At 44.5% G+C, this 11,810-nt stretch overlaps 1 protein-coding gene across 5 annotated transcripts in view; it reads right to left on the minus strand.

Moving 5' to 3' along the window:
* Window positions 1-11,810, minus strand: part of usp19 (ubiquitin specific peptidase 19) — a 98,696-nt gene extending 86,886 nt beyond the window's left edge. For 3 of the 5 annotated variants that reach the window (XM_055647912.1, XM_055647911.1, XM_055647908.1), the window contains exons 1-2: window positions 10,898-11,021; window positions 4,007-4,303 (exon numbers count right to left, since the gene is read on the minus strand). In XM_055647912.1, coding sequence (XP_055503887.1) covers window positions 4,007-4,142 — 136 coding nt within the window. In that variant the 5' untranslated portion in view covers window positions 4,143-4,303; window positions 10,898-11,021. Of the gene's footprint in view, window positions 1-4,006; window positions 4,304-8,198; window positions 8,239-10,897; window positions 11,022-11,687 lie in introns of those variants that run through there. The other 2 variants (XM_055647910.1, XM_055647909.1) reach the window with 2 other exon arrangements.

Genomic DNA, 11,810 nt, shown 5'->3' on the forward strand with positions numbered 1-11,810 from the left:
CGGTTTCCTCCATTATCAGAGTGAGGCTAAACACAAATTGGAGGAACACCATCTCATATTTTGCTTGGGCATGGCAGGTGAAGAATTCAGTGCACCACCTATTGAAGAGTCACTGGGAGAGATAGGAAAGGCGACTTTCTTCATTAACCATTTGTCCCCACTGTAGGGCTAACGGAATCAATGGATATGGGGAGAAAGCAGGAACGGGGTACTGATTTTGAATGATCAGCCGTGATCATATTGAATGGCGGTGCTAGCTCGAAGGGCCGAATGGCCTACTCCCGAACCTATTTTCTATGTTTCCATGTCCAATTAACATGATGGAAGTAGAGGTGCTCCGCTGCCTGAGAGGCTCCGGGATGAGGAGACTACATTCACCCAAATATTGCAAGAGGTTTAAGCAACACTAGCACAGTAGACTACAAGACTTGGCCTCACAAAGTAGGCAGCTTAGAGCCAGCTGGGAATATTCCCTCCACCTCCCCTCACCAAAATATTGCAAGAGGTTTTATAAATGAGGAACCATTATCTCAATTGTATAGGGTACTTGCAAAGCCGCAGCTGAAGCCCTGTGCAGTTTGGGTCTCCTTATTTAAGAAAGGTCATATGTAAATGACGTGGACATAAATGTAGATGCATTGGTTAGTAAGTTAGTACATAACACAAACATTGATAGAGTTGCGGACAGTGCAGAAGATTGTCAAAAGATACAGCAGGACATAGATCAGTAACAGATGCAGACAGGGAGATGTGGACAACGTTTAATCTGAGCAAGTATAAGGTGTTGTCCTTAGGGAGGTCGTATGCACAGGGAAAGCATAGCTCATTACAAGACCCTGAACAGCAATGATGTACAGAGGTATTTTGTGGTCCAAGTCTGTAGCTCCCTGATTGTGGTATAGTGATAAAGAAGGCTTGTGGTATGCTTGCTGGTTGGGCTGAAGGGCCTGCATCCATGAGGTGTGACTATGACCCTGGCTCAAAACCAGTTTCTGGTCACGACTTCCTTACGTGTTGTCCTATTACACAGTAGAGGATTAATTAGTATGGCTCTATCAGTGCCAGTTAGAGACAGAGTTGAAGATCATGAGACAAAAGGGGCAATCAGAACAATATTGCCCACAGATGTATTGATTACAAGATAGTGACAACTCGCGTTACATGTATTTGCCTCATGCCCAGCCTACATTTCATCCCAACATCTGCTGCTGTCTTTGTGGAGTCTGCGCACACTCTGTGACTGCTTGTGTTGTTTGTTTCCCATCATCAATAACAAGATGAGCTGGTTATTTGGTTAATTGGCATCTGTAAATCGCCCTGGTGCGGTCAATTGGCACAAGAGAGTTTTGGCACAAGGAGACGAGTGGGGGAATGGGATTACTCTGCGTGGTTTCCTTCCACTGTCACAAGGAGGCACGGAGTAAGAGACCTGGGCTGGAGTTAAAGAGCATCAATCCAGATCCTGTTCACACGCATGGTCCAAGTCATGAGAAACTAACCATTCAATGAAATTCAATGAAAGTCTTCAGGAAGTCAGATAGATCGGCAGGTTCAGTGAATTAAACTCCAAGCAGGAAAATAAGTAGTAGCATAATCACAGAACAGTGATTATCCAATGAGGGAGGCCACTCATCCCATCGGGTCTAACAACAGATGTACACAATATACACCCAACTGCTCCCACACCCCTCACCTTTGCTCCATAGCACTGCTTTCTTGTCAAATATGTAACAGGACCTTTTTAAATGCAATGATTGTCTGTCTTTATTACTATCCAAGGCAGTACATTCCAGACTCTAACCACTTCCTACACAAAACCATTTTTCTGAATATATTTTCTGCTTTGGTTTCAAGGACACCTTCCTGTGACTACAGCAGCAGATCATCCCCAGCTAAGGCCAACGTCAAGTCAAATTTGTTTAAAATAAAACTGATGAGGGAAGCAAGTATACACCAATCCCTATTTTTTTTTTAAACAAGGTGTAAAGATTTAGGTGTGCATGTACACGGCAACATGAAGATGAAAGTAGATTAGTTCATGGAGTCATACAACACTGGAACAAGCTCTCCAGACCAACTCGTCCATGCTGACCAAGGTAACTTCCCGATCTAGTATTTGCCTGCATTTAGCCCATATTCCTCCAAACCATAATCTATTCAAATGTATTTTTAACTTGGTAATTGTTCCCACCTCTATCACTTTCTCTGGCTGCTCCTTCAATACACCCACCACCTTTTGAGTGGGAAAAATGTGCTCCTCAGATCCCCTTCTGCTTGCTCCCTGCACCTTGGGTGTGACCACCTCACTCTAAATTCCAGAGGTTAAGAAGCTAACTTAAACCACGAAAAAATGAATTCTTTGTTTTTAGAAGCATAGATAAGTGAACTCTACATAATCTTAATTATTAGATTCAATAATTATTCAACAGAAAAACTGTAACTAATCCAAAGTGTGTAATTGCACAGTTCGCCACCTCAAACGGCTTCAGTGAAACAACTGGCTTATAATAGTCAGAACTGTATCAGTTTTAGAGATCTCTGAATGATCTCAACATTCCACCCAAGTGGAAGGTCAGATTGTGAAAATGCTATGCCACGCAAGGCAAATTTACTCCATTTTATCAGAACCCCAGGACAATTTCCTGGCCTCATGAATCAGTCTACTGCCGACTTATATTTAGTACAAGACACAAAGTGCTGGAGTAACTCAGCGGGTCAGGCAACATCTGTGGAAAATATGGATAGGTGACGTTTTGGGTCAGGACTGAAGAGGGGACTGACCTCAAACATTACCTATCAATCTATTTCAGAAGTGCTGTCTGGCAAGCCAAGTTACTCCAGCATTTTGTGTCTTGTTTTGTAAATCAGCATCTTCAGTTCAATGATATTCAGTAAATCAGAAATACAACCTGAAGCCATTTACCAATTGTATTTTAGAAATTAAAAAGCAGCAAATCCTGCAGGGTCCCAACATTGCCATTGAATATTTATTTTCAAACGACTGAACAGTTAATACCTTACAATGCATCCTGATTGCTTGGTAAACCCGACAGTCAAAACAAACAGAAAGAGATTCAGAGGATCACATGGACTTAAAAAGTAGCATGTTCTCCTTCTCCCTCCATCAACTGAAAGTTCCTAAAGGGCCTGCATTTTCCAAGATGTCTTAGCGTCTGCCTTCACCTCACTTGCACTCGTGGTGTTGCACTGAACATACGATTTGCTTGTGTTTATATCACCCTAGAGATAGCCACTTCTCTTGTGAAGGCAGGGTAAGAACAATCAGTGTCTGTGACAAGTAAACACGAGGGGTGAGCGAGAATGTAAGCCTTTGATGGATGGGGAGGAAATAAAATAAATCATTTTAGAATCACCACCAATCAAGCTCACAAAGGATTCTTATCCACAAGCCACATTCAACATTTAGTTCAAATACATCAACTGATTAGCGTGAGGAGGCTTTCAGCTTCAAGATTAAACTGAAGACGTTAACCTTCTACTGGAGACGGCTGAGAGAATTTGATAAATGTGCACAAAACCATTATCAATTTGATGCAGCACACCAGTGCAATGTGTAAACAACCTTCTTCACCTTGCTGCAACCGCTAAATATCCATGCTCCTCCAGTTCTGGCCTCTTGCACAATTCTGGTCTATAGCGTCTGATCTTCCCTTGACCAAACCTTAAAAGTAGTTCAAAATGCACCTGTTTCACCAACTGCTGCTGAACCTATTGTTGTAACCGGACTTCATAATTCCACTGTGGCTTTGTGTTAACTTGCATGTGATTAGCAGTTCTGTGCAACACCTTGTAATGTTCTGCTCCAATAAAGGGCAGCATTTATAAGCATGAACTGTAGCTGCACTTTGATCATCCATGTGCAGCAGGGAGGATTGGTGCTGAGAATTGAAGGTCTGCACCCCCATGCCATACTTCCTACACTAGAGCGACAGCACGCCACGCTGGAGAATGGTCTGTACATCACCATTGGCTACAAATCCCTTACCTCTCTTTGGCTCACTCTCAGCAGTTTTCCCATCCTTGTTCTCTTGGTTGACTTTGTCCTTCAGCTTTTTCTTGTTGGTGGCCTCCTCCCGGTTCCGTCCCAACCTCCTCCTGCCGTTCTCAGCCGTGCTGGCCATTTTCAGCCACTTGGCCGACAGATGAGCTTTGCTTGCGTCACTGATGGGATCTGGCTCAGGGTTTCGTCGTTTCTTTCCTGGCCCGGCTATCTTGGCGGCTCTGGATGTTGGAGCTCTCACACAATGAAAGGCTGTCCGGCACGTCCAGAGTCAGGCTGCAACTGGAGCCAAGAGGCACAGGATAGGTCATTTAGAGAAACAAACAACCGCAGGTGCTACTTTACAAAGAAGGGCACAAAGTTCTGGAGAAACGCAGTGGGTTAGGCAGCTGCACATTTGTACCCGGAGAACATAGGTAGGTGACATTTCTTCAGACGGATTGTGGAGGCATGTGCGGGGAAAGAGAGTAAGCTGGAAGAGAGGAAGAGCAGGAGAAAGCAACACAAGTGATAGGTGGTTGCAAGTGAGGGGGGTTTTGATAGGCAGAGGGTTGGACAAAGTGTGCGAGTGGTCTCACTCTGGCAAAGGAGGTGGCTTAAGACAGAAAGGTCAGTATGGGAATGGGACAGGGCGCTAAAATGGTGAGCAACTGGGAAATCCGGTGGTCCAGGCACAAGTGTTCAGTGAAAGGGCCGTTGAGTCTGTGTCTGGTATCGCTGATGTATGGGAGCCTACATCGGGAACGCCAGATGCAGCCAGCATACAGCCCAACCGTATGCACACCAAAGTCCCCTAATTCTTCTAATCTATTCTATCTCCCCCCCCCCCCCCCCCCCCCTTTTAGTTCCGGCCCAGTTCCTCCCAGTGCCCCACCTGGACTCGCAATTCTCAACTGTTCTATCCGTACCTCACCTCTGGCCTTTGTCCAACCATCCCGCTATCAAAAAACGCCTCTTTTGTATCCACCTATCACTTGCCAGGTTGTGCCCTGACCCCCCCCCCCTCCCCCGCTTCGTTCTCTTCTCCACCACAATCAGTCAGGTCCCGACCCAAAACGTCCTCTATCCATATTCTCCAGAGATGCTGCCTGACCCGCTGAGTCACTCCAGCACTTTGTGTCTTTTTATTGGAAACTGGTTTCCATTCAGCACTGGACCTCATAAAATATTAATACCGCAACAATTTGTAGTACGAAGTATTTGTCAGCCTAATGACCATGTGCTAAAGGAATCAGTATTGCTAAAATATTTTGTACCAGCCAAGCCCAGCTGGTGGCACCTGTCAGCCGTGGAGTAGTCATCCACAAATCTTCACAGGCCCTCCCAGGACAGCGCTGAGGGAACTCGTCAGCTGGGGTGTTAAACCAAGACTATCTCAGCATTCAGGTGTGTATATGCAATCCTATATCGATACTTCAAAGAGCAGTGGAGTTCTTTCTTGTGCCCTGTTCCAATATTTATCCCCCAGCTAATGTCACGGAAAAACAGACGATCTTTCATTATTGTGCCGCTGTTTGTGACCAAAAGTTCTCAGTTGTTTCTAAAGTGCTTTGGAAAGTCCCCTGGTTGTTGAAGTCCAACTTTGTTTGATGCAAGAAATAAAGATCACATTAGTAGGGAGGTACAAAGTGATAACCTGTCGCTTTCCGGAAAGATCCATACGGACATTCCCAATTCCGCATTGAAAATTTCCACCTCCCAGCAAGCACATGTCCAAAAATGAGCACAAAATTTAAACAAACCGTTTAATGTCAACTCTGCCAAGTGTATCTGCCAAGTACTGAAATTAAAAAGATAAACCAAGCTGGTTTGCAAATACAATCATACAAGCTTACAATTGGACCAATAAAACCCTGGAACCAAGAGACACCACTATCTCAAAAGGAGTTCCCACATCTAGGAAACAGGTTGATAAATGTAGTAATTATCTAATGTTTAAACTATGCACTCAACTGATAACAGACTGACTGGTGCTAGAATAATCACTGGATTTATTTACAAACGGATTGCACACACACCAACTCACGGACACAGGATCCATACAAAACAAAACACACAAAACAAGAAATGGATCAGGGGGGGGGGGGGGGGGGGGGGGGGGGGGCATCAGGTCCAGCCATTTAATATAATGTAGTCTGTCCCTTGCTGGCCTCAATATCCATCTCTGAAGTACTGAGAGTGGTTTAAGTGGCATTTACAAGTGTGGACCGACATTCCCAAGCTTACAGCTCCTGAAGCGTGGGAATTATTTCTTCTCAACATCTTTTTAATCCAGACTTTCAACCTGATGTGAACACCATTCCTCTAGTCCACTTAAATAACCTGTCACGAACAAAGTGTATTTTATTTCCAAGTGGAGCGGACACGGAAGGCGGCAGAAGGAGATGATCTCTGTTTTCACTTCCTGGTACTTCCGCACAAGCCTCATCATTCATCCCGAACTACGCAGCATAAGTTTAGACTGCTATTTCATTGTGCATTTATGCTCGACGACAACAGGATTGAGAAATAATCACAAGCAAGCAGATTTTGTCACAAGCAGCTGGGGCAAAGAGTACCATGCAATAGTGAGGCAGTGGTGGAAAAATCTATCAAATAAGGTAGCTCAAAAACAAAACGCGTCAACAACATCCAATTTAACACAAACAACACATCCCTCGGGCTAATGCGCTTGATACTCCAGAGTCTTTAGCATGTGCAGCACTGTTCTAAAATAACTATGCCACACTATGTGGCCTAGACCACTGTGCTTAGGCTACACAGTGCACAACGTCCCCCAAATATACACAGTGAATGAAAAAAGAGGAATAAGTTTGCACATGTATAAATACTATCTAAGTTTCACATTGTAATCCATTGGTCTGCATCTGTCTCCAAAGGATATGCAGGCTACTGGGGAAAAGGTTGCTAGAAGCTGGTGTTATGATGCTTTTGAAATTAGATTGTGCCATCAAAACAAGATGATTTTATTACATATGCTTTGCACATATGGTTATTAAAACATTTTGATATTGAACATGTTAAAAATTCCTTAACATCCTACGATCATTTCAAAAGCAAATTTATTCTGAGCTGTAAAGTTAAAAATTGTTCACAGTTTATCCACAGTATCTGTGAATCACTGCACTTTCACAAATAGACCCAATGACAACATGGAAACAAAAAGCTAGTTAAAATACCCATCAATAAACACTGAAAGAATGGTAGCACCAAAACTTAATTTACAGAAAAGGCACAGAACATTTATTTTTTGGAAATGGAAAGAATATTATTTTAGTACATTGATCAATCAATGCTCTGGCTCTTCACCAACAATCTCTTCCTCCAAGTTTGATTATGCTCTCACTGACATAGTTTCAAATCATTTAAATTTTACGGTATCATTTGAACAGTTAATTAGACAGCAATTTGCCGCACATTAATGCTGTCAATTTTGTCTTGTACGGGACGGCACAGTGGTAGTGCCAGAGAGATCATGGTGCTATCTGTATGGAGTTTGCATGTTCTCCCCCGAGTAACTTTTCTCTGTGCACTCTGGTTTCCTCCCACACTCCTAAGACGTACAGGTCTGTAGGTTAATTGGCTTGGTAAAATTGTAAATTGTCCCCGATATGTAGGATAGTGTTAGTGTGCGGGGATGACTGGTCAGCACGGACTCGTTGGGCAGAAAGGCCTGTTTCTGCACGGTATGTATAAGCTAAACTACTTGCCCATCATGCAATACAGACCAATCAATGCTGCAAATAAAGTAAACTACAAAACCCTCCACCCACCACAACACACCCCACTCCCCTGTGACCCACCCATTTCTACCACCCCCCTTCTCGTCCCCTTCCACCTACATTTCTTCATCTAGCTTCACAATCCACAACTCAATTGTTTCATGCCTTCCATTTTAACATCTCTGGCCTTTGCCCACCATCTGCCTATCAAAATCCCTCCTCTCCTGTATCAACCTATCACCTGCCAGGCTTTGTCCTGTCCCTCCTCTCTTCCAGCTTTCACCCCTCCCCACCAACAATCAGTCTGAAGAAGGGTCCCAAACAAAACTCAATCGATCCATGTTCTCCAGAGATGCTGCCTGACCCGTTGAGTTACTCCAGCACTGTCTTTTCTACAAACCAGCATTGCAGTTCATGCTTTCTTAAACAAGAAAAAAAATCTGCCATTTGCGCACCATTAAACAGAACCTTGTATCATACCACAGCGGGGCCAGGGTGCTTTCCGCTCTCTGTCTTTCTCCTGTAACTGTGACATTTCCCACTGCCTGGTCATGTTTTGAAGTTATCAGACAGGCATGGTTGCAGCTCCCAAATAATGCATTGGAACAGTATGAACTGGTTCTAGAATGCACTGCACAATGCCGTCAGTTAATGAGACTAATCACATCACTCTTGAAGGCACAGAACATGCACCAGCCTTTAATGTGAGGATATTCGCAGCTGCATTTAGATGGCATCTAAACAAGAAATCAACGGCACTTCTCAGCAGCACTACCTGATGCAATCACATTAAAAGACTGACAAGAGGTAGGTTGACAGAATCTGTATAGATGGCTGCAGGTACAACCAATGATGGATTGATCAAAGAGTTAGAGTGTTAAACAACATGGAAACAGGCCTTCCAGTCCAACTCATCCATGCCATCCAAGATGCCCCATCTAAGCAAGTCCCATTTGCCTGCATTTTCCCCCCATCCCTCTGAAACATTCTTAACTATATACCTGTCCAAATGTTTTCTTTAAATGTTATAGTACTATGTCAACCACTTCCATGGCAGCACGTACCATGTACCCACTACCGTCTGAGCAAAAAAATGTCCCCCCAACTTCCTATTATATCTTTCCCTTTTCATCATAAACCTATGGCCTCGGGTTCTTGATTCCCCTACTCTGGGTAAAATACTTTATAATATCCAGTCTCATGATTTTATACATCTCTGGAAGGTCACCCCTCGACCTCCTGCACTCCTAAGAGGGAGACAATTGGAATGTCAGAACAATAGGGGCAGAGGTTTGGAGCCCAAACTGGTTAGAGAGATGTGGTCAGGGAGGGAATCATGGTGGATACAAATTAAGAACTAAAAAGCAATGGCAGAACACGGGCAAATGGGCATAGCTAAATGGGACTGTGTGTGAGCAGAAGGTTTGAATGAAGTAGAAGTGAAATTGTGCAGGAGAGCACTGAGCAGAGACGATACAACGAGGTAACAAGCATTTCAGCTGCAACAATGTTGGGAACATGGGTGGAGTAGAAGGACTAATATTCTAAATGCCAGTCAATCACTGTTCTATTAATGATTTACAGCTAAATGCTTGGGTGTAACACAACTGCCGACTTCAATGGCGGGTCAGACATCAACCGCTACAGAGGAAAAGAATAGTCGTCGATTGTGATGTTGCAACTGCTAAGGGCAGCAAGAGTGGGCAGGGCTTCCTGCAAGGTCTGCTCAAAGCCATCATCTCATCAACAGCTTGCAACACCGAGCACTGAAGAAAGTTGCAGCATAATAATAAACAGTTTGCCAGCCAAACACACCTCTTGAAGTTTAAAGACTTGCTGCTTTACAAAAATGTGACTATGTCCATAATTTGGGTACAGTTGCACAAATAGCAAGATTCTGTACAGCCAACTCCAAAATTGTGAATTTAAATTTGCGGCAGCACTGTGGTGCAGCATTAGAGTCGCTGCCTCGCAGCACCAGTGACCTGCGTTCAATCCTGACTACAAGGGCTGGTTGTATGTTGTTTGTAGGCTTTTCCCGTGGCCATGTGGATTTTCGCCGGGTGCTCCGGTTTCCTCTCACACACCAGGTTTGAGGGTTAATTGGCTTTGGTAAAAAAAATTGTCGTTAGTGCATAGGATAGTGCTAGTGTAAGGGGATTGCTGCTCGGCATGGACTCAGTGGGCTGAAGGGCCTGTTTCCGAGCTGTATCTCTAAAGTCAAAAGTAACCTGAATCTTCTCTGATAGTCATCAAGTTGTTGGAGAAAACTGCATAGATATCACACTCAAAGAGCAAAACAAAGAGTTAATTACCAGAAAGATTTTTTTTAGATCAAGGAAGATGTTATCAGTTTCAGGCAACAGAGAATACTGAAAACATGGGATAGTCCAACAACATCCACCATGGAATTCAAACTTGAAAACCGAGGCTAACCCATTCCTTCCTCTCCTTGAGTTTTTGAATCAGCCCCATACAAGACTGCAAGAAATTGCAGAGAGTTGTGGACGTAGAATACTCAATTACATTAAACAATCTCCCTTCCATGGACGCCATCTGCACTCCTTGCTGCCTTAGCAAAGACATCAGCATAATCAAGGATCAGTCTCACCCCGGTCACTCCCTCTTTCCCCTCTCCCATCAGGCAAGAGGTACAAAAATGTGAAAACACACATCTCCAGATTCAGGGACCATTTCTTCCCAGCTGTTATCAGCCAACTGAACCATCCTATCAACAACTAGAGCGTGGTCCTGATCTCCCATCAACCCCAATGAAGACCTTTGAGCTATCTTTAATTGGACTTTATCTTGCACTAAATGATGTACCCTTTATTCTGTATCTGTGGACGGCTCTTTTGTAATCATGTATATTGTTTTCGTTGACTGGATAGCATGCAACAAAAAACTTTTCCACTGTACCTTGGCACACGTGACAATAATAAATCAGATGGCACTTGTTGCACATTCAAAATATTAGAAATCACCAGAGAGTGACAATATTTTGCATGAAGCTCCGATCAAAAAACTCTTCCAGAATCCTCGTACTGATAAGAGCTGGGCTGAAGATCCCGTATTCATGCTGTATAACTGTTTGACAATCTCTATACTTCAACTCACTCCAGGCTACATGGATTAAAGCAGTAAGAATACTCACCACAGATAACATTTGAACAGACCCCGATGTGCAAACTTCTGTCATTTACAAGGCAGGAAGAGAGCAAGGCAACATTTAGCAAGTGCGAACATTTGGACGAGGCTGAATCAAATACTTCCACAACCTGACAAAACAAGATGACAGAGGAATTAGAAAGGGTTTTTGTCTTCTGGGAAGGGCGTGGGGTACAGGAATAAAGGGAAAGACACAGGACACAAAGCCTCCCGGGAAACATAGACCCATTATACCGGCACCCAACCAAACCCATCCTGTGTCACGGTGTACCTGGGCAAACATGTCCACCCCGTGACCTGGGCAAACAAATCCATGACCCAAGGTGCCTGTCTAACCTGTTGCCGCCATGACACACTGCTGGTCCACATAAATACACCCCTTGAGAGCACATGTAAACACATGCCCCAGGAACTGACCAACTGTGCCTGTGTAAACGCAATACTCCACCCCCACCCCACCACAAGCACAGTGACCCAGATGTAACCCTATACACCCCTGGACACCGAGATCAGGTATCTCCTAAACCCAAACCCAGGCAATGACCAAGTGTTTAAGAAGGAACTGCAGATGCTGGAAAATCGAAGGTAGACAAAAGTGCTGGAGAAACTCAGCGGGTGCAGCAGCATCCATGGAGGGAAGGAAATAGGCAACGTTTCGAGCCGAAACCCTTCTTCAGACCCAGTGCTTCCCTGACCCCGTTCCCCAGACACAGTGTACCCCTAAACCCACCCCGCGATCACAGTGACCCAGTGTACTCCCTGAACCCGTCCCCTACCTCCTCCGCGAGCTCCGCCGGCTCCCGGCCGCTCGGATCGCTCACATAACGGGCGTCGGGCGCCTGTGCCGCTGGCAGTGCTGGGGGCCTGGGTGCGCTGGGCTGGGCTGGGCTGGGTTGGGC

The sequence above is a fragment of the Leucoraja erinacea genome, chromosome 16 (assembly GCF_028641065.1).
Source record: "Leucoraja erinacea ecotype New England chromosome 16, Leri_hhj_1, whole genome shotgun sequence".
Classification (NCBI taxonomy): domain Eukaryota; kingdom Metazoa; phylum Chordata; class Chondrichthyes; order Rajiformes; family Rajidae; genus Leucoraja; species Leucoraja erinaceus.